Source organism: Zosterops lateralis (genome assembly GCF_965231275.1).
Source record: "Zosterops lateralis genome assembly, chromosome: 1".
Lineage (NCBI taxonomy): Eukaryota > Metazoa > Chordata > Aves > Passeriformes > Zosteropidae > Zosterops > Zosterops lateralis.
In genome coordinates this window covers 112903244-112930987 of record NC_139762.1, presented here as the reverse complement: position 1 = coordinate 112930987, position 27744 = coordinate 112903244, and the positions used below count along the sequence as shown (strand labels likewise).

At 38.8% G+C, this 27744-nt stretch overlaps 1 protein-coding gene across 1 annotated transcript; it reads left to right on the top strand.

The window, feature by feature from the left end:
- Positions 1-6670: 6670 nt before the first annotated feature.
- Positions 6671-25675, top strand: OPRK1 (opioid receptor kappa 1; the record flags this gene model as incomplete). The annotated part of the gene is made up of 3 exons (XM_083872906.1): positions 6671-6930; positions 20267-20619; positions 25143-25675. The coding sequence occupies 3 exons, from the start codon at positions 6671-6673 to the stop codon at positions 25673-25675; spliced, it is 1146 nt and encodes a 381-aa protein (XP_083729032.1).
- Positions 25676-27744: the final 2069 nt, after the last annotated feature.

Below are 27744 nucleotides of genomic sequence, written 5' to 3'. Positions count from 1 at the left end.
GCTTGCCAATTTTTAGCCCTTTGTGTGACTTAAATAAACTCAAATAACTTCAAGTAATTGAGGGTTTGTTTTTTGGGCTTTACCAGTACACATTTAAGTAAGGTCACTCCTCCTGCACTGAGGAAAATTGTAGCAATTCACACCTTATTTTACTTGATACTCCCCACTCTTAGCATCACTATTAACTGCACTGTTCTGCAGCTCCAGGTACTCTGTAGTGTTTAGTGAGTTACTAATAGGACTTGATTAGCTGTGAAAAGGGAAGGGGGAATGACTAAGTGGGGTTTAGCCTTCTCCACTCCTTGGAGTCAGTAGCCACTCTGTCCCAGAGTCAGCAGAGAATGGTTTAATCAGCTGGTCCAGGCACAACCCTTATTCAGAGAGCTAAATTCACCCTTCTTTCATCACAGCACTTGTCTTTAAGCCATTAATTATGTGTGAATGAAGGTGCCAAAAACAGGAGGCAGAGGGGGTGGGACAGGCAAGATTTAGGAGCTGTATGAAAAATTCACTTTTCTCTAGTTTCAGCTACATCATTTTTCACTCTTCTGTTAGGCACTAGAATAAATCAACAAACAATTCGAAGTATGAAGCAAAGAAGATTGAGATTTAGGTATCATTGGCATATAATCAACAGAATTCTTACCCTTCCTGGAAATGAATCATCCTTCTTTTCTTGTTAAAAAGGTAAAGAGAAGACTGAAGGATCTTGAGCTCTTAGGGGGGAATGTCAGTACTTATCCCACACAATCCACTGGGATCATCCTAAAAATAAACGACCAGGCTAATCTTAAAGTGGCTTTTATTTATTCCCATAGAACTTTTGAATGGCATGATCATCATCTCCTGCCTCAGAACCAAAGCTGGGTGGAAGTTCCCCATTCCCTCCCTGGAACAGTTAAACCAGCAGAACTGTGCTTCCACATGCTGGGAAGCCAACTTGTTGTGAAAGATGATTGACTGATAATTACCACAGGAGAAGTAGTTGCAAATAATAATTAGAGAGATGTATTTTTTTTGCTCTGTCATTGTTTCTTTTTGTTTGGTTGGTTTGTGTGATTCTTTTGTTTGTTTAATAGGATGTTTTTTGTTTAAAAAAATTTCTATCAGATGAGCTGGTCTGTAAATCAGATATCTGTAACCTTATACAGGTATCTGACAAATACTACAAATTTCTCTTTTAAAGAGAAGTCTTAAAATTTGTTCTGTATCTCACATTTATCTGCTTTAATCATCCTTTTGTTTCTTCTGGAGTCACAGCTCAAGCCTGCTCCAGAAAAGTGAGAAGTTATAAAACTTCCAGCTAAGGATCTTGATGAAATGAAATGAAATGAAATGAAGGGTGACGCCTTCAATTTTAGCTCTCATATTTTTCAGATTCTGTACTGCCTTGGTGTGTGACTCTGAACTTCATAAAAAGTGTTAGCAAGTTCTCTTCACAGTTTAGTTGGACAAAACAATCCTTTTCTAATCTGAGAACCAAGAACACCATTGCAGCTTCAGGCCCAAAAAGTGTAAACAACAGTGAATCAAGGAGAGCAACCTGGGAGGATGGGACTTCATAACCTGAAATTGGGCAATTGGCCCCAATATGTAAATGGACCAAAACTTATAAAAATGTGAAACCTTGTGACTGGTCATCCATCTTGGTCCATTTTGGGTCCAGCTTGGGTAGAGCCACAGTCAGGCCCTTGTATTACTCAAGGTGTATCCTTTGAAGGATTTTTAATAAATATCTGCTTTATTCCTTTAACTCTGTCCAGCCTCTGTTTCAGATCACCTTCTCTAGGCATCAAGGGAAGATGGCAAAGGGGGCACCTGTTTTGACAATTCTGCCTCTGCTCCAGGGTCCTGGCATGTGTCCCATGGCCAGAAGTGGACATGAAGTGCTGCTGGGGGGAGGCAGGGTGACAGCAGGGCAATGCAGACAGCCTCGTGATGGGATCTTCTGAACTCTCTAATCCCAGATACTGACCTCCTTACTGCCAGTTAGCTCTTCTCTGTATAACTCCTCTTATTTTTAAAGGCCTAGGGTCAGAAAGCTTTCAGTGCCTGCCCCAGTCCCTCCCTGCAGCTGGCAGTTCAAGGGTGGCTGGTCTCTTCATAACCACCCAGAGACTTTTCAGGGGAAGGAGAAGATGCCTTGGGACAGAAGCTATTCCGGTGCTCAGCACTTTATTGGGTCGGAAGGTCACAATGGAGGTCTGTACCAGTAATTTTTTTCAATATGTAACATGAACATGTTGACAAGTAAAAGCAAAGCACAAGTCTCATGCTGAATAGTTAGTTTGCTGTGAGCAAAATATACATACAAAAGCTGCTTGAGTAGCATTGCATATACTTTCTTATCTCCCTTTTTCGCCTTCCTCTCCCTTGCAGGTCTTTTGAAGAGCATAAAACACACCATTTGAGAGCTGTGTTCACACAGAGTGCGAACAATTCTGGATGCAGAGAGACAAGAGAACTTTGTTTCCTTGGCAACTGGAGCCACCAGAAAGTCTTTCCAGCATCTCCTACCTTTACACAGGCTCACTATCATCATAGCCTTTGGTCAATCACGTAGTAGAAACAAATATTAGCTGAAAAAGCATCTTGAAGGTGTGCTCCACTTAACTCATGTGGTCTCTTCTCCAGCCTCTAGAATAGAAGGTGACCTCTGGAAATGATCCTGTGCTGAAGTGTCAAGTGTTACAGTACATGGCTGAACCTCAAGGTCTGTCCTATCCTGCACATTTGACTGAAACTCATAAAGCACAATGGTTTTCTAGAAAACAATGTCAGGAAGTAAGCAGCTTTCACTCAAAGCCTGAGTGTGCAGAGGTGATGGAGCTGGGTCTGTGCTGCAGCACGAAGAGCAGATGGCATGGTGCTGCACAGAGTCATGGCAGTGATTCAAAGTAGTTAATTCTTACCTCTGAGTCAGGGCTGAATTAATGCCCCACCACATTTTTAAGGTTTTAAAACACTGTGCTGATGTGGGAACCCTTTAGCTTTTGATAAGAAAAAAGACAGTGCTGAAGCCCTTCCTACCTGCTATTATTAAATATCACGTATTTCCCTCTCCCCATGTTTCTTATTCATTCAAAGAATTTCACTAGGATTGCAAAAGACAACACTTTACAGACACAAAATTCCCAGTGTATGGTTGCCCTTCCATTTATATTTACCAATATTGTGTAGCTGATTTTGTACTTCCTAGGTATTGGGCAGTAGAATGTGGGGTTTTTTTTCACTTTTGAGGGCTAGGATTTCCAACTTTAAACAATTTTCTATAATTATGGAATTTGATATATAGTTTTGCACTCTTAATTTAAAAAGTCCAAGTGGTTTCTGTTGTGTTTCCCTAAGTCCAGTGAGGTGAACACTATGGTGTCTAAAGTATTACAGCAAAAAGTTGGGGGCTTGCAAGCCACATATTTGTAAGAACATTCCTGAGGAAAATCACAGCTGAGTGGTGAGATGATGGGTTTTTTATGCTGTCTTTCTTCCCAAAATATTATATTAAATATTTCCTCGCTTTCCTTTGAAAGAAGGGCCTTCTGTCTGACGTGAACCCTTAGAGGAAACAGGGGTTTCTGGAATTGGTGTGTGGGCAGTCTGGGTTAGGTCACCTGCAAACTCTGCCTTTCTTTGCCCTTGTGACTCCAGGAGACTCCCTCCTTTTCCACAGGGCTGTTGGGAAGGGCACAGAGGCACTGTGCAGTTAGGTGTTGAAGGAGACGAAGATGGTGATGCACATTGGTTCTCCCTCTGCCTCTAGTTTATCTTTTGGTATCATGGTGGTTGTTTCTGGTACCTGCAGTGAGACCAGTTGCTGCTGACAATCCTGATATTCAGGTTTTCATTAGCAGAGCCAACACAAGTAAGGAAAAGATTATTTTTTAATAGTGCATATTATCTTGATTTGACTTTCAGACAACCCATTTCCCTTAGCCAAGTACTTTCTTTCTACTGTATCACAAAGTCCTACAGGAAGCAAGAGCCAAATCTGGGCCTCCAATATGGAACACACATAAACAAAAAGCATCAGGCAACTTAAACATTTCCTCTGGCTCAATCTGTAATTTGAAGTGTTGTGGTCAAACTCCACCTCATTCCAGTCCTGTGCAGTTACAGTGCAAACTCCAGGAAGGGCCAGTGGCAACAACTGTGAGCACATCTTTTTTGTGCTAACTCTAAGATCCATGGAGAGTTTCAGCACAGAATTTAGCTAGAGAATGAGCAGCTTACTATCCAACCATTGGTGGTTGAAAAAGCCAGGCATCTGCTATTTATCTTACTTTTTTTGTATCATCTGTGCTGTAGATTTACTCAGAGCAATAATAGGTTTTCTTCCCCATATAGAATTTTCAGATCCACCCGTAGCAATTGCAGAGTGACAAAATGATTGCTCATAAGAGCTAAATTATCAATGAGTGCTGAAACATGGTTATCTTAAATCTGTCTTGTATCTTTTAATTGCAGAATGTGGAAAATTCTGGGGAAGATGCTAATAAGAAGTTGAAAATTGCCAGTAAAATTATTTATGAGAAGATACAGCAACTGTAATTCCATTCAGTCCATGGGCAGGAGACCGAGGATTGCAGAGGATAAAAACAGAATTGGAGTACATTTTATGTTAGGATCTACTTCATCTTCAAAAAAAATGATTACTTCTCAGGTTTGTATCCCTGTCTCAAGGACATTTTTGTCACATATTTGTAATTTTGCATTTTTATCCATCATCATTAAGTGTGAAACTTTTAGACAGCTCTGTTCATATGATCATGAGCAGTTATTGGAGTTCTGGAGAAAACAGTGACCACAATCAAAGCCACTACCAAATCTGGACAAGGCTTTTCTTCTAAGAGAGAGAGTTCTGCACCTTTTAAGCCTCCTACAGGGCTTCTCACTCAGAGCTGATGTGATTTAGTCTCTTGATGACAGGTTTAGAAAAAAAATTGGTTTAGAATTGAAAACTCAGTCGTATCACAGACACTCAACAAGACGAGCATGAAGTAAAGTTTCAAGACAGAAAAGCTTGAAGGAAAACCACAGGCTCTCTCCTTCTCCAGTATGGTTTTCCTGCTGCACACTTTGAGTTGAAGCCAGCCTGGCTGCTCCTACCCTCTTCCGAAGGAGTAGGAATAACTCAGGGTCCTGCCTCTTCTCTCTGCCATTTAGAGAGAGTTCTGGTGGGGATATCAAGGTCTGTGTGCAAGTTAAGGGATACTTGAGCACAAATATTGGTGCCTTGCAATTCCTGCTTGAGGGCGTATATTAGGGATGAGCTTGGAGGGATGTGATTTCTGTACACACCACCTCTCAGTTTCTGGCTGCAGCTGGGAGAATGGAGTGCTACAGGGAATTCTGGGCTTCTCAAATGGTGTGGGACAGCTTGAAACATCTGCATGGTAATTAGAGTGCCCCTCTTTTCTTTAGTAGCCAGCTTCTGACTTTGGAGTTGCAGGTGCAAAGGAGCAGGGGCACAGCTACCCAGTGAGAAATGTTTTGGACACACAATTGTGGAGTTGAGGCATGTCAGAGCTAAAGGACCAGGCAAGGCATCTAAACTTAAAATTCCACTTTTATTCAGTGTCTACTAGTCTGAAATCCTGTGGGATTCAATAAGGCAAAGAGGATTATTTCTTGAGGCCTGGGAGTGGAGGGGAATAGAGGAAAGACAACTCGGAAAAGTGTATTAAAATAAGCATTCATTCATAACAGAACTTATTTCTTGCTTTCCTTTTTAATTTATCTGCATCTCAGTGTTTAGAAAGAAGTCATGTGAGCTCCTGAGCTGCGGGGACAGAGGCAGTGGAGAACGTGTGCATCAGTGCAGAGTGCTGCTGGAGCCCTGGCAGAGCCACAGGGAGGCAGAGGGAGCCTGAGAGAGAAAAGGCGAAGTGGTGGGAGCTGGAACAGCAGCTGCTGCTGCTGCTGCTGCACGGTGCAGCTCATGCCTGGGAGCCGGCTCTGCTGCCAGCACGCCTCTCTCAGGGCGCAGGTGCCTCATATTCAAAAATCCTAGTGGTCAGTGGCACTTCCAGGAGCCAAGCACAGCGGCTTTATTATTTTCCTTTCCTGCAAAGAGCACCTGTTTGAGGACTCCACTTCTTTTCCTGGACTGAAAGGTATTTTTTGTCATTAATATATCTTTTCTATGAAAGCAGGTATGGGATCAGGAAAAAATAACTCAGAGCAAGATGTTAAAGCAGGTGTGCAGAGAGGTGGTGGGTTTCTCTGTCTCCTTCCCTTTAAAGCAGAGCTTAGGCAATGAGGAGCCTCTGTTAGGATAGAGTTTGACTTAAAACATGAAAGATGGGAAAGACAGGGTTAAAGTGTGGGAGTGGATCTAAGCTGTTCCCATCTGGCTTCCTTCACCGTGCAACCTTTGAAAGTGGAGAAAAACTTTCCTTGTGCACTTGAAGAAGCAGCATTATATAGCAAGATGTAAAACTTGCTATCATTTAATATGAATGTGATTTGCTTAAATCTCTGCCTGGCAAATTACAGCTTCCCATCACAGCAGAGCTCCCCTTAACACATACAAGTTTCAGAGGTCTTAATGTTCCTTGGCTGTGAAAATACTTCTGTTCCTTTCTCTCTCTCCCCTCTTTCCAGCATATTTGCCTCCTGCTGTGTGCACTCTACTCCTGGTCTCCCTGCTGCCTGTGGGGACTGCCCCCCTATGGATGCCCCCATACAGATTTTCCGTGAGGAGCCAGACTCCACCTGCTCCCCAGGGCCCTGCAGGCCCCCCAGCACCAGCAGCAGCTGGCTCCCAGGCTGGGCAGACTATGACAGCAATGCCACTGGGGTCTTTGGGGACGGCCAGCACAACCACACCAGCATTTCCCCCGCCATTCCCATCATCATCACTGCTGTCTACTCGGTGGTCTTCGTTGTCGGCTTGGTGGGAAACTCCCTGGTCATGTTTGTCATCGTAAGGTAAGAGGTTTTGGGTACTGGATGGAAGAAGTGAGAAAGGCTGTCCCTAAGTTTGGCAGGGTGGGGGAGTGGGTGGATTGTGGAAGCTCTACCGTGAGGAACTGAAAAAAAGCAACTGAAATGACCCAAACCTTGTCAGTCGCAGTGGTTTGCCTGGAATTGTGTTAGAGGCAAAAGGGACAAGCTGGTTAAATGTGATAAATCCTGCAGTCTAAGGGAAAGTGCCTTGTGCCTGGAGCTGTGTTCATTGGCTGCCCTCTAGGGATGAGTTTATGCTGGCATCTGAGGGAAAAAGCTCAAGTGAAAGAAGGAAACTTCTACAAGGAGGCTTTTATTTCCACTGTGAGGAGACCCCGAGTGACAGCTTATGTGTCCAGTCATGTGGACACTGATACATCGCTGCCTTGGCACCTAATGATTTGTTTAACAAGGAGGGAAAGCCAGGAAATGATAAAGATAGGAGAAATGGCTTAATGTAAAGCAAGGGATGTTTTTTCTTTGTTTAGCAGTGTTTAACTCCAGTTGTTGGTGTTGGATTGAAGAAAGCAGAGAAGGTGTTGAAATACCTTTTCCATTGTTTTTCAGGAAAGAGGAGAAAGCTCTGAGTCTGTGTTAGTGAAGATTTCAAATTAAACAACTTAGTGAGATGCACTGACACTTATGCTTGCAGTTACACTTGTGTATTGGTGTATATTTTAGCTTGCACTGTGCTTCCTCTCTCCTTTTGTCCTTTTCATTTGCAATCTATAGGCATGATTGGACAGTGCTCTTCAGCAGGGTGATAATGAGCAATCCAGGGCACAGAAATCATGCAACTTTTCAGACTCTTGCTCCACAGCCCGTTTGAATTCTGATAAAGTTTCTGGGAAAAAAAACCCTCAGAACTGTGGAGTATTCATTGCTTCAATGAATTGGCTTGTACATGGAAAAAATGGGGGTATTGGAAGGGATTTTCTTTTGTAAAGCATGCATGATAAGGGTCAAGCAACTGCAGAATGAAGTAACTGTCAGACTTGATATAAGGGGAAGTTATGAGAGACACTGAAGTTGTTGATAAGGTATTTCAAAAAGTTGAGTTATAATCAGGTGAATACTCTTAAATAATGAAAATAAAATTCCATTTATTAGTGCAATAAAGTAAGATGCCTGTGGTCAGTTTAGAAAATGTGGTTGGGTGTGGTTTGTGCTGTTGTGATTTTTATGCCCCTGCATGCCCTTTTGCCCCTCATTCAGCATAGAGATTTAATTTCTTTTTGTATTTCTCCTTCAAGAAAAGAGACTCCATACTTGACAGTCACACAGCTGCAAAGGCAGAGATTTTCTAAGCCATTGGTCAGTAACAAAGAAAGCTGATTAACTGGCCTGGGCTGCAGAAATAAATCCAAACATAGCCCTAGAAGTTAGCATGTATGGATTAGACTGCTGCATACATATTTGCTTTTTTATCTCTTTCTGCTACCCTCCAAAGACTCTTTTTGTAAGGGTCTAGATAGCTATTGCTCACTTCCCTTCTAGTTCTTACATTAGTCTTTCTATGAGTTTTCGCTTGGCCCATATCTCGATTACAAAATAAATACAAAATAAATAAATATGACAAAACACCGATTGGTGATTTTTTTTTTTTTTAAATCCTTTTCTCCTAGGTCTTCTGTGTGGCAAATGCTTTAAACACTGATAGAATCATTAGCTGAAGTGCAGGCATATACAAGCCAACAGTTTTAAACATTTCTTATGGTCTTGAAATAGCTCGAGTGTTTATGCAAGAGGTTTATTTTCTTCATTTTTGTCCAAACCTCTCATCTCCCTCCATTTTTTCCTCACATATATTCTCTGCATGATTGTGTCTCAGGATGGATTTTAACGACACGTGAACAATGATGTCCTTTTGTGAGGAAAGACAAGGTCTATGGGAAGTTCGTGGGAGAAGATGGTGAGGGAGATCCTGGCCCCCAGCCATCCCACAATACCCTCCCTCCAGCTGCCACAACTCTAAAGTGGGATAGGGATATACTGTGGCTCTTTTTTTACCTTCCAGCTGAGTACAGGCTTTGTCTGAGGCCCTTTGCTGCCATTTCTCAACTCTGAATTCCAGATCTGCTCTCCTCCTCCTAACCTGCTCTGGACAGGCAGGCAAGGCAGGCACAACTCCTTCTCCCTTTGCTCATTTAAACATCTAATATTGCTAGAATAGTTCAGTTGGAATTGTCACAACAATCATCTAGCCCAACAGCCTGATACTCCAGGCCTGATACTGGGTCACTTTTTGGGCAACAACAACAACAACAAAAAGACCCATTGTGTCCTGAGACTTTCAGTCAAAGGGTTGAAGTGTCAATGCTGTGGTAGATTTATGAGGCTCCAGAATACCGAGATGCCTCAGAAGCAGGCTCAAATTCAGCCACAGCCTCTAGTATAGGCAGGTCTTGGCCAATTCCCTGCTTTAATACCACTACAGGACTGATTTTGCTACTTCTGCACAAGGGCTGCTAAAGCAGCTCATGGACACCAGTGAGCCAGCATATCAGCAGCTTGTACATGGAGTGCTGGGTGAATTAAATCTCTTACAGGTCTGGTGGGGTGATTTTCTGCTGAGAGGGAAAATTCAGAGTTTCCTTAGAGGAAAAAAAGCAACAGGAGAATGCCACTTCAATCACATGTAGAGACTCCTGACAGAAAAATAGCTGAGTTTGATACAGCTCCTGAGGAGAGATTTGTCTTGAAGTCTGATTGGGATTTAGTACAGTGTTGACAACATGGCCTCTTAAACCATTTATCAGGAGACCTGGATTCTTTTCTTGGTTTTACTATCAGGCTTCAACACTTTTCCCTGTGCTGATGAGGTCACTTCATGGTTTCCTCACATGTAAAATGGAGAACCTGGTTTTCACTGTCTTTAAACACACAGAAACAGTTAAATTTAAAAGCCAAAGTCTAACCATGAAAGCTTATAACCGAGCAAGACCAAGTCTATTATCAACATTCTGGGCTCCTCAGACACACGTAGAGTGGTCATTTTTAATGTGCTGGCAAAGCTCTGTATTGAGTATAAGTGGACTGACAGTCTGTTCCTGCCCATGGCATTTGGCTGTCCCAGTGTGGGTGGTTGCAGGAGCTGTCCCTGTGTTTGGATCAGCTGTGCAGCATGTTCACCATCCCAAGGGGCTCTGCTGTCAGCTGGGTGGATGGACAGTCCATGCCGAGCCACGGAACATGGATGTAGTGCTGTCCTGTGGCTGCTGCTTTTCCTGAGGGGAGAGTAAGAAAGAGGGCATCACATTGCCTCTTGTTCTGGTGGGAAATACAGGCACTGTGTGGGAAGCACAGTCCTCCCTATGGAGGAGGAGGGGAAGCATGAAATAGGTTTGCAGATACCAGCTAAGGTTATCTCACCTCACCTGGGGAAAGTCCTACAGCTGTGTGGTTCTTGGCATTACCAGAATCTGCCTCAACCCCAAACCTTTTCTTTTGAGATTAGCTTTTTCTCTGAGGTCTCAGAAGATATTTCTGGAAGTAAAATAGTTAGCTGAAGGTGATAAAAATCCGTTTGTTCCTGGAAGCAAAAAGGCTTTTTTCTCCATCCCTCCTCCCTCATGACTTTTTTTCTTTAAATTTTAGTCCTGGCTGTAAGCAAAATGGTAGTTTCTTGTGACAGCTGCAGGGATGAAAATCTCCTGACTAAAGTTACATGGATTTGCACTTGTCAAAAACCACAAAAAAACCTCTGATCAAACTCTGGCAGATGCTCCCTCTTACCCTCTCTAGATGGACTTTTTCTATGTATTTGTCTTACTCTCATTGTTCCTGAAGTAATTTACCAAGACCAACTGACATCAACAGGATCCCAAGGAGCCAATCTTGTATTTCTTTTAAAATTATCTTTCAAGTTTCCAGTGAACTGAATAATTTTCTACATTTACGAATTTTTAAGAAGAGGTTGTGTTACAGATATGTAGATTTATTCCTAAGGGGAAAGAGAAACCTTATAATCCTCTGCTTAATCTAATGTTGAAGAAAAACATTTTACCACTAATATATTTTTGTTCATATATTCATTGAACTGAATGGCATCTTACATAACAGACAGAGTGTATTAAGAAATGTCAGATAAAATTGACTTTTTTCCAGATTGTTTTTAAAATCTCTTCATCATTCATTCCAAACAAGAATGAAAATACTTTTTTTAAAAAAATAAAATTGATTCAATATATCAGTTTATATTAATAATAAATTTTGATACTATCAAAAGATCACTTGTTAAATTGCTTTAAATTATTGTCTTAGTTTTATTAAATTATATTTGGAAAGAATATTGTTCTGAACTGAAAATTTAAGCTCCAGAAGAGTCAACCTAACTGGATTACCTGTTCCCTATTGCTGGCAGTCTGTATGATTTCATTCTTTTATGAAATCAAGGGTTTGGCTGCTAAAGGCAAAGGGTGAACTGTACTATATTTTGTGAAGTTCAAGACTTTTAACCTTTCCTTTGCTAATCAAAAATCTGACAGCCTACTACTACCAGCAGAGTGCCATCAAATCGATTGATAGCAATTCATCACGGATTTCAAAGAGCCTTACTTCACTGAATGGAGGTAATTTTGATCAGTTCTCCAGTATTAGTTCAAACATGACATAATTTCCATCATGACTTTGAAGACTGATCATTACCAAAAGCTTTTACAGATGGCAAAAGAACAAGGCAACAGGAAACATGAAAGAGGACAGGCTTATAAAAGAGTATTGATAGTTCGACAACACAGACCATTTAAACAAAATGCTACTATCTCTAATATTTTTAAAACCCAGCTAGACAGTGACTAAGTGAGACCTGTGATTTATAAGCTGACAAAAAACCCAACTCATGGTCGTGCTGTGATAAGAAGAGCTGATACTGAAAATAGGCAGGGAGAGCAGAGGAAAGGCTTGAAAGGAATATTTACTACAGAGTATTAAAGAGAGGCTATAGCTTATAGTGAGCAATGTGTTTGGCTTCTGAAAAGCAATGTGGTACCCATCCAGACATTTTTTCTGGGCTAACAGCCAGGTAATCATTTAGTTCAGAGAAAGGCATAACTGCAATCAGTGTCTGGAAGCAAGATGAATTACAGAGAACCTTTTTGAACTGGGAGAAAGTGAAAACTTAGAAGATCTTTCCAGTTTGGCTGTTTGCAAGGGAAAAAACTTGAGATAACTTTCCTGTTGTTAGATGGGAGAGTGGTGGGTATGATCATGATCCTGGATGAAGGACAGGGAGAGTGCACAGTGAGGAGATGGCGTTGGAGAGGGCAGACTGGCTAAGCCCTTCTGGTGAAGAGGACAAAATGAGGGAAGAGTGGAGAGCTTTCATTTAGGTTTTTTTCTGAGAGGATTTTGAATTTGCTGAAAGGGCGTTACAAAAGGAAATTCTTAACTTGGTGATTTGGATTCCTGGGACACATTAAGGACAAGGAAAGATAATCTTCCTGTTTTGCCCACTCTCACTGCTTAAACTGTGATTTATTTGTCCCTTTAAGCTAAATTCTCTGAAACAAATGGGTTTCCAAGAAGAATGTTAATTCCAGTTACATATTTCTTTCTGAAGAAAAAGCATCCAGCTACACTTACCTTCCAGAAAGTATACTTCAGGTCTCCATTTTGGTCCTCTCATCTCTAAATAACAGATAATTCTCACAAAGTGAGGAATTTGTGCTCATCTCCTTAAGGAAGACTTTGTGCTTTGCTTATTGCTATCTTCTTTTGTGAATTTAGAGAGATATGAGGAAAAGGCAGTAGGAATATTATTTTGTCTACAGACAGGCATGAGTGCACAAACTGGATTAGTTGTGGCAAAAGGGTATGCACAGATGCAACAAGGATGTTGGAAGAGGGATGTCTGACCATGCTGGCATTCCATAAAATATAAAAAAATATAAATAAAGAATATGTAAAAGTCTACAGCACTTTTTTCTTAAAAAGTACACAAAAATGAAATTGATTTAAGATATTGGTTAAAATTAATGCTATATTTTGATAACATCAAAGTATTACTTGTTAATTTGCTTTCTATTGACATGTTTCTATAGGGAAGTTGTCATGCCAGGCTGTGAATTACCTTTGAAATAGGTAATTTAGGTAATAGATTATTTCTCCCAAAGCCAGAGGGTTCAGGTCTCATTAGATTCACCTTCTAATCCTCATGGAAGTTAAAATTAATTTTGGGCAGTTTGCTGGTTTCAGTTTTGAGACATTATTTTCAATGAAATCTCTGTGTTCTCTGCATGAGTATGAGAAGACCATTTTCTTCAGTGTTTATATTTCTGAAAATTCATGGTAAGGAAGTGAGCAGCAGCTTTGTGTTTTCTCCATTTCTTATATCAATCCACCTTTGTAACATGCAGCTGCTCATCTCTGCTCAAAAATGCAAAAGAATGAATGTTTAGAGTTCCCAAATTTAGCTGTGCTGCGTGTGGAACACAGAGGATTTTATATTTGCTAAATGCACTTCCCACTGCATTGTTGGTAGTCCAGCCACTGTGGCTATTGTTGGGCAACTGGCAAAAGCCTCCTTGGGTAGTGACAGATGAGAAGCTTTGTGGTAGGATTAGTTCAGACAACCTATTCAGTGTCCATTTAGTATTCACACTCAGAAAAGTTTTGTTTCACCATGCTGATGGATGATGGACTGCATCAGGACTTACTGTTAGACTCACCTTTCAGAATGCCTGGTTTGTTTAAGTGTGCAGAACATTTTCACTGTGAAGCTACAAGCTGTGCTCTTCTGTTGACTGTGACTTCAAGTTTTCTGCATTTCACTTGAATCATCTCCTTTGGGAATGTGTTCAGCTGATCTGTGCTGTGGACTTCCTTGAGGGAGGAGAGGAAAACACAAACAGGAGGAGTCCTGAGAAAGCTTCCTAGCTGTCTCCTAAGAGGGACTGATGACCTCTCCCTGAGCTGGCTCAGTACCGATATGCGCATTTGCTGTCTTACCACATAATCCTATACTTGCTATAGAGAGAAGTCCCTTGTCTCCCATTAAACTCTATTACAAGAGTGTTGACCAGAGATTTGGGTCTCCACATTTCTGAGTGTGTAGTTGGCCTATAAAACACTCCCAGCTGTGTCAGTTGTTATTCACCCCCTGCGGCAAAATGGAAACCAGGTGCATTGTTTTGGGAAGTAGAGTGATACCCACACCCCAAGACCCCCAAGAGCATGGTTGCTGAGTTCTTTCCTTTTTTCTGTCCTGCAGAAATATCCAGGGGAAGCAAACATTCAATAACGTTGTCTGCTTCCAACAAGGAAAGAAAGATCCTGAGAAATTGTTTCCTGAAGCTATTATCCCTGTTTTCTTGAGCAATGAGATTTGTTCTCCTTGCCAGGCAATTTCTGTCCTAGTCAATTCCATCTCCCATAAACCCCTGGGAAGCTCTTTGCCAAGGGAGCTCATGTCCTTTATTAAAAAAAAAAAAAATCTACAAAAAAAAATCTACAAAAAAAAACCAAAAAAAACAAAAAAAAAAAAAAAAAAAAAAAAAAAAACAAACAAAAAAAAACCACAAAAAAACAACAAAAAAAAAAAACACACACAAAAAAACCCAACAACAACAACAACAAACAACAAAAAACAACAACAAAAACAACAAAAAAACCCCAAACCAACAAACAAACAAACAAAAAAACCACAAAACCCACAAAACAAAAACAAAAAAAACAGGAAAAGTGGATGCTACCAGAGACAGAGATTCAATGGTCACTAGAGCAATGTACTTGTGACAAGTAAAAAGGGTTAGGATGGTCTGTGCAACACCCTGGGAACTCCCCATGGCATGACTGGTCACTGGGAAACATCTGCAGCAGCATGAAGATTTTCAAGAGATAGAATAAGTTGCTTGACCGGATCAGTATTCATCTTTACGTAACAATAGAGAGCAAAAAAATCTGGTACACAGTCTAAGTTAATTGTCCAGGCTCTCTCATAATATTATCAGACATAATGGTTTCAAATAAAGCACCAATTTAATAAAATTCTGCATTCTCACTGATTCATTTTAAGCCACAGTGAATCACAGCTCCTTGACCTCTGACCTCTCCTATCGAAGTCATGGAAGGAAAAATTTCACAGTATTTTTTTCTACCACTTTATAGTTTCTTCAAAGAGAGGCTCTTGAGCTCACATAAAAATATTAAAAGTCCTTATCATGGAAGGAGAAAAATGAGTTCATTTTTGTTAAGTAGTGTGAATTTTCTTCCACATTGACTATGATATATGTAGACTTGAACTAATTCAGAGCCTGGTTCTTTAGCTCAGGGAAAAAACCTTCCACATCCAATCTAAATCCACAAGATCTTGTTCAGGCTCAGTTTATGGCTGGTGCAGAGAGGAAATGGCAGTGAAAAATTGTGAGGATTTTAACTATACCTTTTGACACTCACATAGATTATGCTCTCTGAGAGGTGACAAAAGACAAAATTACGCTTTTCTATTTTGAGCTGCTTTAAAATTGGTATCTTTAGAAGCTTATTAGTAAAGACAACTCCATTTTATGGTATAATTTTGTAGACAACAATTTTTTGTCATGTCCTAAAAGATTTGATGATTAAGAAAGGCAACCATTAAACATGTACAGTAACAATGTTTTCCTTTATTTAAAATGTCATCAGAGGTGCTCTACTGCTAAAATGTGGCAATTTAAAATATGATAATATCATGTAACCCAATGCAAACATGAAAACTTCAGCACATTAATTTTTATATTCTTTAAATGACCTTAGACTTCATTTCACATTGGCATAAGATTTTATATTGGATTAAAGATATCCAAGAGAGAGCTGAGCCATCCTTTTGGCATAATATAAGTTTGGAATAGATCTTCCTTGATTTTTTTTTTTCTTCCTATTCTGACGCAGTACTATAGTGAGTGTACTCAGAATATACCCTTGAGATTTAGAGCTTTCCTGACTAAGCTTTTCAGCTGCTTGATCTCCATATACTTCATTCAGAGGAACCTAGTGGAACAGAGCCTGCATCCTGCTGATAGGTGTTTTTGCAACTTGCTTTAGATGTGCTTTAGCTTTAACTTTCATTCACTTACTCAGATATCTGTGAAAAATCTGTGTTTGATATTCCTCATTGTATTTTATGCTTTTGTACTTTCCCTCTGCAACTGGAGAATGTTGTAGTATATTTGTCAGTTTTTCTCCCTTCCCCATCCCGCATTTCACACTGCAGAGAACATTTCATTACTTTGTCCTATTACAGTTACATGAAAAAGTTTGACCAGAGCCTATTTCTCACCTTTTATCAGCTTTTCTAATGTTACAACCTACTTTAGAATCACACTGCTCTTCTCTGTTTGAGATAATAACTTTAAGGGACTCTACTGGCAGATTTTTTTCTGAAAGCACATAAGATCCTTAGTAGCATGCTTTTCTCTTCTGTTACCACAATTTCATTGATAATGTAGGTTGGAGATGTGATTTCTTCCTATTTACTGTCTTAAAAGCTTGTCTTAAAAGAGTGTTCTACTCCAGAGGGAAAAGAACAGTAATGATGAGTCGACCGAGAAATTGGGGAGAATTTCTAGGGGTCAGTCTAAAGTCAGTCTCAAAGAACTTTCCATTTTTGGAAAGTGAACGATGCCTAATAGTTTTGAGAATTTTACTTTTGATGCATAAGTAGACATAATTTAAAACTTGCTCCTTAAAAACTTTCATCATATACCCATAAAAAAAAAACAAACAAAAAACAACAACAACAACAACAACAATAAAAAAAAAAAAAAAAAAACAAAAACAAAAAACCAAAAAAAAAAACAAAAAAAACCCCCCATCTATATGAAAGTATTGTGTTTCATCTTGACTGTTTTTCTTCAGTTTTGATATATCTTCCAGTTTTTAGTCTACAGAGACTTGAGGCCTGATTATAGCTTTACAAGCAGTCTTGAGGTCCACCAACTTAAGTGATTAGAGTTTTTTCTGCCACTTGAAATTCTAGCACCTGGTTTAAAAGAGGGACTTTCTATTCCTATGTAGTATTAGAAGTGTTGCCATTCTCTTAAGAGTCCCAGTATTTAACAAACCATTTTTCAGACATGGGATTTCCCATGAGCAGTTTATACAGCCATGGTTTATAAAATTATAATAGTCTTTGAAACTTGTACCTCAGACACTAAGGAAATGTCAATAATTGCTACTGTGCCACCTATGCTGCACATTATGTTCAGGTTTACCCTATCTGTCCTGCTAAACTAATTAAAGCAGATAGAAATATTTTTAACTTAAATTAATTCAGATATTTGATCAAGAATATTAGTTTCGCAAAGGAAGAAAAGATTCCCTTACACAATCACTGTTTTGACCTTGTTCAAGTGAATGGAATGTTTGGTGAGAAAACCCCAGACCACAAAAAAAAATTTCCTCCTATGTTTTGGTGCAATAGAATGAGTTGTAGGCCAGCAGGCAAATCCCTCTTCCTGCTGACTTTATCACGGTCTGCTTGAGAGGGTCTGACAGCAACAGCAGTCACTCCATTACTTTATCTGGACTTTTGATTAAACCTTCAAGCACATACCTTCAGAGGCATGTAGGAATTTAATAATTTTTAGGCGTTTAATTAAAAACATTCAAAGGAGTTTGGATGATTGTGTCCGGATTCTCAAAGGCATTTCTGAATTTTATAAACTTCTAAATGAATGTATGACTTTATCTATACAGCCTAATAACTTTAAAGGCCAATAACTCATTTATACACAGGCCAATGTTTCCAGGCAAAAGTAATCAAGACCTTCACTAATCCTATTCTACAGCACTTTACTATTCTTCCACCGGAAGGCTAGGGAAGAGAAAAAGGGAAAGGGGTACTGGGAAAATATGGTGTATAGAGAGTTGTAATGGCACATACATAAAGGAATTGAATTAAGCAAGGAATGAGAAATGCGAGATATAAAGACTTTTGGATATTTGCTTTTTCAAGGCTACTAAAATAAACTTAGATTTTTTTCCTCAGTTTTCTGATTTTTCTTAAAGGAAAAAAGGTCAAGCTAATTCTTCTATACTTTAAAAGCAAATTTTCCCTACCCAAACCCTTGGCAAAGTTTTTAAAGATCTACAGAAATAATTATTCAGGAGAATGATAACCGTGTTACCTCTGCATATCAAAGGTCATTGCATTTCTTCTGAATGTAACTCATATTTGACTGAAGCAAACCCTTTGTAAAGCAGCAGACCTTGATTTGCAGGCATTGGTGGATGGAAAAATTGCCCCTTTCTCTTTCCCCATAATAATCACCTTAGCTGTTAGGAAACAGCTGTTGTTACTTCTAAACTGAATTTGTCTCAAGGGTTTTACATATTTGTTATTCTTATGCTTTTCTGTATAGTCTGAAAGAACTCTCCAGTACCCGCTATTTTCTCCCTGTGAAGGTCTTCAGACAATGTAATCAAGTCACCTCTTGGTGCTCTTTTTGATAAAATAAATGTGCTCAGCTTTTTAAGTTAGTCAAAGAATTTTCTCCAGCCCCTTCACTTATTTTTAGAGCTTTTTATGCAGCCATTCCAGCTTTCCACAGTATTTTTATTTTTGCAATATGAACAAGACAACAATTCCAAATATCATCAGTGATGTCCATGGAAATAAAATTGTCCTTCTACTATTCTATTTAATTTAATGGAAATTAGTCCATTTTAACAGAGAATTTTGAGTGTTTAGTGAACTTTTGTTTGGTCTTACAGTTGAGATACACTTGAAGGTAGTATTTTTTCTTTTTTTTTTTTTTTAAGAGGGAAGTTTTTTGTCTGTTAACATTTCTTATATTTGCTTTTTTCTAGCTGTAAGGACTCATATTTTTGTTTGAACAATGCCTTAAGGGCTATAATGTGACCTACAGGACAGAATGCCTCCTCTCCTGGAGGGTCTGTTGAGGAAATTGATCTAGTGGAGGACAGAAGCCCATCTCTGACTGATGGGTTGGTATGCGGGCAAGAAGGATGTATTCTCTCTTCCCTTGCAGATTTTTTCCATTTGCTTCAAACCACCATTTGGCTTTATTTCCTTGATAAGTCTTAATTATAATGTTTTAGAAAAAAAATACTGCTATTTTTAGCATTTCATGTTGGTCATAAAATGAAATTCCTGCCCACATTTTATTTGATCTCTAATTTACATATTGGGCACAATTTGACAGCACTGCTCAATTTATTTTTTAAATAATTTTTTATTCTACATGTGAAGGTTTTAAAGGCAAAGAGACACATTGTCCTGGGTGTTCATTGACTAAAGTGGTCAAAACTTACAGAATGTGTATTTACCTATGTGTATTTACCTATGTGTGTTACGTGTGCATGTTCTAGTTTGGACACACAGTCAAAATCTGGGACTGAAGCAGTTTTGAGAAAGAAAATCTCATTAAATCCAATGATAAAAGCAATGAGCTAACACAAGCATTGAGAAGAAGCCCTTCAGAAAGGAGTGATAGGTGAGTTCCCATGTTAGCAGGCTCTCCATCACCCTTTGTGTCCATCAGAGAGAGGGAAGCAGTTCTCCACAGGCTGTTTCCCAAAACTGTCATTGGGGCCGAACAAAGAAGGGTGTCACCTCAAAAAACAGATCCCATTTTTCTGTGTAGGCTGATGTTCCTACCAGCTGGAAAAAACAAGGGTTTGCTTTTGATGAAATTAACGAATGCAGAAAAAAATACTGCTATGACAGTTTTCTCCCCACTGTGGTATCCTACTTGAATAATTTTGATCTTTTTTACATTATCAGTCATAGAAGAGAGGACTGGGAAAAGCTGATGATAAGAAAGGAGAAAAAATTGGCAAGGAAGGAACAAGGAAGGTAAATGACTAAAACATGTATCAGCTGGCACTTTAGTGAATTCAAGCAAGACAAATATAAGAAGCAATCTGGCCCAGCAGACATAGCAATTAACTTGTTTTCTTACTGGAAAATGGGATAACAGTATCTTCCACAAACCAAACCCAGAAATCTCACAATCCCTGGAAGAAGATAGCTGTAAGAAAAGGAAACAAAAAATATTTTGATCACCTCCAAATTTAATGGTGATATCTTCTTGTAGCGAATTTGAGAAAATAGAATTGAAATTTGTCTAATTAGATTAAATGTATACATATACCTGTTTTTCCTGTGGTAAATAGCTCTAGCTGCTAATATTCGTGCTGAGAGATTGACTAAAATGTGTTCAATTTTATCCCAAGGGTCTTGCTTGTGGGCATTTCTATCACAGATGAAAAAAGTCATAAAAACCCCCAACTATGGCAAAGGCTGACTGAAAAACCGTTACCTATCTGAATGGACATCATCTTGTAGTAATAAAGCCTTACTTTTTTTGTTCTGCAGGTACACAAAGATGAAGACAGCAACCAACATCTACATCTTCAACCTGGCTATGGCAGATGCCCTTGTTACCACCACCATGCCTTTCCAAAGCACTGAGTACCTGATGAACTCCTGGCCCTTTGGTGACGTGCTGTGTAAAATAGTGATTTCTATTGACTATTATAACATGTTTACCAGCATTTTCACACTCACCATGATGAGTGTTGATCGATACATCGCTGTGTGTCACCCTGTGAAAGCTCTGGACTTCCGTACACCTCTCAAAGCAAAGATAATCAACATCTGTATCTGGCTGCTGTCCTCATCTGTTGGTATATCAGCAATAGTTCTTGGAGGCACCAAAGTCAGGGAAGGTGAGTGTGAGCATTCAAAATCCAGTCTTTTTATTTCTCAACTGGTAATAAATTGTAGGTTCAAATATTGACAAAACCTTATTTATTCCTTCTTCAAAAGTACATCTAAATTCCTGACATTTTGAAATATATTGTGGAACATCACAGTACAACATACAAATTATTTAAGCTCAGATTTCTGTGCCAAATAAAAGAACAAAATGCACTTTGGAGCACTTCCTGTGCTGTGGTGAGACCACAAAAGCTACAAGCAGACAGCAGGGGAAGCACTATGAGGAGTTTAATCATAATGGGCAAATCCAGGATCAGTTTAGGTTGAAATTTGAAATGTAGGCTTAAGGTTCTTTTTTTAGGGTGTTGTGAGAGTGGTTCCAATGAAGTCCCAAGAGCAGACTAAAATTCTTTATTATGACCAGCCATTTCACAGAACCTGAAGGTATGGTCAAGAAGCTGGAGAGAGAAAATTAAGATATATTATGAATGACAATATCTCAAGATCGTATTTCAAAAAGGATGGAAATTTATACAGAAACCTGGAATAGCTGAGAATAAGGATTGTCACAGGAAATGGAAATTCAGGCTATGGCAGGGAAACAGCTACAAGGACACAAAGCCAATGAAAACTGTATGCAGACCTTGTGTAGGTTTTGCTTGAAATTTCTATTCCATGAAGGACTGTGGATTTAGCCCCTATAGCTCCTTGACTCATTATGGGGTTATGAGATGTTCCTTGAGAAGGAAGGGGGACAAGCATTTTCACACGCATGTGCTTCATACCCACAGGCATAATTGCAGTGCAGGGGCATCTCAGTGTCTTCAAAAGGCTGGACACTCCTAATGGTGTCCTTGGGTTGGGGTGATCCCATTACTGAATGGCTGCACAAAATACAAGGCATTTATTTGGTAGGAGTCTTGTTTGAGATGTAAACAACCTTTTGAAAAGTTACTCATAATTTCCTACACTATCATTCTTTTCTATGTAGAATGATTTCACTCCTCTTGAGACAGATGTTTACCTAAAGACACTGTTTCATCTGGCAGAGACAATAAATGCTATGTGTTAAACTGTTTGACATAGACCAGTGTGAAAAATCATTTCAGTAACAGCTGCTTAGGGGCTGATAGATTTGGCTGAAGATATATAGATTTTGTTCTTGCAGTTAGTCTTCCGTTATATAGGTGGAAGAAAAGTCCTCTGGAAGCTCTTCTTTCAGTGATTTGGGAGACCACGTCATGGTCTGCAGTGCTGTAACTCTTCTCCCCAGTAAAATTTTGACAGGCTCTATAAAACAAGGTCTAGCTGGGTAAATATTAACCTTAGGCATAATTGGGAAGAATGTCTTGCTACATAAGAGATCTTGAAGGCCATGGGACATTGGCTCAGACAGCTGCTTTGTTGGAGCATGCTCAACTAAGGGAACATTCCTGTCACTCAATGTCAGCAGCATGTTTAGATCAAGGGAGTCCTCTGAGGCCAGCAATGTTTAAATGTCTTTTCCATGCCATGTAGAAGGCAGCCCTCCTTTTTATTTTGTGAAACAGAGGCTGGTGATACAGAGTGAAGCTGGGCTAAATGAGGTTGGAAATATTGGCAGCTGCTTGTCAGCTGCCACTGTTCCTCCCTGTTTGTCTGATCTAAGGTCTCCCTTGGGCATTAAGTGTCAATTACCTTGTCTGGTGTGCCCATGAATTGCGCTGATAAATGCTGAAGTGGAAAGGTGAGGACCCTGCCTGTGCCTGACAGCTGGAGCTCAGGCCTGAACCTTTATATTATGTTGGTTAAAACAGTTGTTGTTTATATACTTCAGGGCCTCTGTTGGATTCACATTTAAGCAACAACTGCACACCAAATGGAAAGTGATTATACTTGAGGTTCCCTCACCATGCTCAGTTAATCCATTTTGTTATCACAGCTCAGAATTGTTCCCAGGTGTGTCCTTTTAGATACATTTTTCCTGCAGAATAAATTTTGCATCTGTGTAAATTTTCCTGCTCTGGCCTTAATGGAGCTTTTCTTGCTGAAGAATCATTCAGCTATCAAAAAATAAAGGTATAAAATTAACTATTCATATTGCCAGTAATGGTATGAAGGGTATGAAAATGACACAATCAATATTATATACCTAATATGTATGTTTCCTAGGTCAAGATTAAGATTATTCTTAAATGGTAGTTTATCAAGCACATTATAAAATGTATTTACACCAAATATTATATAGAATTCAGTGTTTTTCCTTAAATACATCAATGTATTTGGAATATTTGGCTTTCAAAGTGGAAAATGTCAGTATCAAATATGAAGTTTATGACACTGTTCATAGTTCTGCAACTTTTCAGGCTGTAAAAATGAAATATAAATAGGATTTTACTATGTTTCATTTCCAAAGTTCCAGAAAATTAATACGGTTTTGTGCATTATGACGACAATTTCTATTGATAATTTCCTACTTGTAAACTGGGAAAATGTAATGGATTCCATAAAGTACTTTGCTATGGCATTACATATATCAAGTGCAATACATGAATATTAATGAATTTAGAATAAAATTTTCCATAGAAAGTAAACTGCAATGAGATGCAAGATAATAATTGTTTGTATTTGATAATTTGGAATTCTGAAATAACATTGTCAACCACAAATTATAGCAAAATATAGTGAGGATGACCTAATAATTTTGATCAATATGTGAAATTACATCAGTAGATCTGAAGAGGCCATTTCTTCTGGGACTGTGTTTCAGTGAGTAGCTGGATGTGGTCTGGAGCAGCTGTCTCTGATCACACTTCATTTTCACTCCACACATCTGGAGGCAGCTTTACTAAGTTAGATAATACATCTGCATCCTGATTTTGTGTCTGCTGCTAAGCCATGATCTACGACAAATAAAAAAAATAATTGACAGGGAAGCTTCTTTGAAGATGATTGTTGGCATTTCTAGAATGAAATTAAGTAAAAGCAACTCTGCTTATGAAAACCTACATAACAAAGGATTCAGATAAGTTCACCGATTGTCAAGTCAGACTTGTGCAGTCTTATAAGTATCCTGCATCAGCTTTGAAAAATATGTATTTTTCATTTTCAGTTTGCAGAATCATACATATTATTTAAGATAAGACCTCAAAATATTTAGCTTTTTTAGCTGTAAATATTTTCTATTGAAATGTTTCCATATTCAATATTGTTCAGTAACACCTTTCTGATATCTAACCCATGGAAATGGGTGTATGGCACTTTAATGGTAACTTCCTCCCCTAATTGTTTTTCAAAACAAATTCTCTGCATTACCTTTTTGATTTGGGAAACATTTTTATAGCAGAGAAATATGGCCTGTTTTTGGTTTTTTTTCTGATATGTCCTGATGGAAACAGATATGACAAGTGATGTGCAGGAGTATACTGAGTCATTCCATGCTTAGATCTGAATCGATGGAAAACAATACATAATAATTTGTAGAGGAATGACAAACTCAGTAGGGAAAATGATAAAAAATCCAAGAAAGTTTACAGGATAAAATCTAAGGTACAATTCAGAGTGAAAAATCTCTGTCTTACCCTGACTTATCTTCAGTAGAGTTGAACTACTGACAGCAGTTGTAAATTTACCTCTTCTCTTGCCTTTTCATTTATCTTACTACTTATTTTTCCATATGTTTTATAGGCTGGAAGGCTACAATGAGGTCAGCAAATGAAACCTCAAATATTTCATTCCTTAGCTGCCTCCTGTCAGATGAAATATTTCTGTTACATACATTCAAGTGACAGCCTGTGGCCCTGAATCCTGGCATGGACAATAGGAAAGGGAGCGGGCTGATCTCTGTGGCCCAGATCCTGCAGTCTCTGCACAGGCTGCATTTTCAATGGCTTGATTTGCAAAAAGAATAGCTTCCATTTGACTCCACGCACACATGTATTTAATTTGCTTCTATTTAACACAAAAAAAAGATGTTTCCGGGAGTTTTTCTGATGTAAGCATTTCTGATTTAGGCATTTGTGTATACTCTATTTGTGCTGTAGAAGGCACATGGGAAAAGATTATTACACAGTTATCATATATTGGCAAAATTTTCTTACTATCAAAACCTCCTTCAGCTTCTACCATTCATGTTATCAAAAATCTTTCTCCACCCACAGACAAAAAACATATGCAGTTTGATAATAATGATGAGATTTCTACTTTGCTGAACACAGTACTCAGTCTGGTTTTAAATCTCAGTGAGATTCAAATAGAAACAACTTTACAGATACTGTTTTTGTGCTCTGCTTTTTTAGATCCTCCCATGGGAAAGAAGTTTCATACAATATTTTGCATTTAAAAAAGCTCAAAACTCAGTAATTTCTAGAGACAGCTGCATAAAACCAGTTTCAATGGTAACTGAAAGCTTCCTTGGAGTCATTTAATGATAACTACATTTATTAATATCACAACACATGCTAATCACTTTTCCTAGGTTATGCTACGATAATGACATTGTTTAGAATATCTAATAACAAAGTGATTTTCTTCTTGCTTCCTTCATTTTTAGATACTGCTAGCACTGAATGCTCCTTGCAGTTTCCAGACAGAGACTATGTGTGGTGGGACATCTTCATGAAAATCTGTGTCTTTGTCTTTGCATTTGTTATTCCAGTTCTCATTATAATTGTTTGCTATACTCTGATGATCCTGCGCCTGAAAAGCGTACGGCTTCTCTCCGGGTCTCGAGAAAAAGACCGAAACCTGCGTCGCATCACCAGGCTGGTTCTTGTGGTTGTGGCAGTTTTCATTATCTGCTGGACTCCAATTCACATCTTTGTGCTGGTTGAGGCCTTAGGGGATGTGTCCCACAGTACTGCTGCCATATCCAGCTACTACTTCTGCATTGCTTTGGGTTACACTAACAGCAGCCTCAACCCAATCCTTTACGCGTTTTTGGATGAAAACTTTAAGAGGTGCTTCAAGGACTTCTGCTTCCCCTTCAAGATGAGGATGGACAGGCAGACCACCAGCAGAGTCAGAAACACTGTGCAAGACCCAGCTTACATGAGAGAAGCAGGTGGGGTAAACAAACCTGTATGACTAGTCGTGGAAATGTCATCTTACTGTCCTCAGGAGAGGGAGGAGTCCAATGACCTGGGATTGACGCAGATTACCACTGCAGTTTGAAATTGACTCACCCAGACAGACGTTTCTGGAATATTTCAGAAATCCCAGCAGTTTGAACTAACGCAAATTTATTATTGATAAGCAAGAACCTCCTGAAAATAAGCTCAAATGAAAAGGACCTGGATGATGGTCAGGTTTTGGCACCATATCTGTTGTACTTGAGTCAGCACTAAAACACACTTTTGCAGAGCGAAGAGAGAGCATTGCACCAGGTGATTCTGGATAAGAATAGTTCTGGTCCTTCTCTTTACAATATGTAACATTATAATAAGCAACATTTGGTCATAAAACTGAGCTATGCCAGAAGCTTCTGCCCCAAGAGTGATTGCTCCCAAAGTACAGAGTTTGACAACTTGATCCTCTTTAACAGTGAGGAGTGTTAGGTTTCTGTGAACAATGCCAGAGCTATAATCAATATTGTCCTCAATTACTATATCTGTAACACTTGTTTGTGCTGTGAAAAACCAATTTAAGCATGATCTACCTACACACCAAAGTGATTTTATTGTGTCTGTGTATGGTGAAGCCTTTTGGCATTCAAAAATATTGGAATTTAAGGATAAATGTTATCACATGTTTAATCACCTGTATGTAATCTTTTGTATGTGTGATTTTCCAAGGTGGTTGTTTCTTTACTGAGTCTGAATAATATAATATGCATTTTCAGAGTGTATATTGAACAAGAGGCTAGAAAACTTCAAATGCTTCACTGATTACAAAATTGATGAAAAGCTGTGTTACATTCATTACATGGAGGAAACACTCTCATGTGTAACTTGTTTTCCTGGATAATATGTAAGCAGACTGAAATAAATATTTGACAAATTAGAAACAAGTGAAGTAGCACATGAACTAACTGGATTGATAGAAAGGAAATTAAATATTACTGGATACTTTAATGGCATTTGATGGAAAAATTTCCTGGTTTAATGATTCTGATATATTTTCTTTGATACAGTCCTAGGAATTCAGTAATTTTCTCTGTTTTCCTGTGAAGATAGAGGTGTTCTAGGCACAGCTAAATAAGTTACTAGCTTGCTGAAGGTAAGTTTATGGTAAGACTGAACCTAACTTCCAATCTGTAGACTTTTGTCTTCCTGATGTTGTATGTTACGACTCCCACTACTGCTGTTACTGAAATTTGGAGGAATGCTTTCGTTATCTTCACCCTGAACAGATACACCATATACCTTCTTGTTAATTTTATTCTTTATACAAAAGAAAGAATAAGGTGGGTGCCTTCATTTCATGGCAAATTTTCTCAGAAATGCGATCTGATTTGGTTCTATCAGATCAAAAATGCTCCATGCTCAGCAGTATAAATAATGATTTTTTTCTTGGACTAGCTGGAGTCCAGTTCCTGTGGAAATGCTATAGAAATTCAGCCTTCTGTAGGACTTCTGTACACTTTTTTGTTAATACAGTCTTGGATGTCAAGTATTTTTGATATCAAGTTGATAAATGCTGTTGTTGTTGTTGAAATATTCAAGATAACTCTTTCTGGGCTCTCTCTGGAAAGTCTAGCACTTTCTGATTGTTTCAACCTGAAGAATAAAATGACCTCAGGATGCTTGCTTTGCCTGGGGAAATGACTGATGCTCATACAATTGCTGAGGGAGTCTCACCTATTCTGTCATTCATTAATTTTCTTTTTTTTTTTTAACATGCATCCACCTTTCTAAATTAAGTTATGACCTTTAAATGGCCACACAAAGAGAATGTTTAAGGTAAAAGTTGAAAATCCAAGGTATTTATCAAGTTAGGAGCAAGGGAAATGGGAAAGAACTAGAATCTAATGAACTATTTTCATTCAAAATAACCTATGTTCTTGTTCATGACTTACCATTTGCATATGTATGTCTGTGCTTGAATAGAGTTTTTGTTCTACACATTATGTGCAATTCAATTTGCAAAAAAGAGGCTTCTAATAGTTTTTTTTTTTTGAGGTTTTTGTTTTTAAGGAGATCATAATTTCTATCACA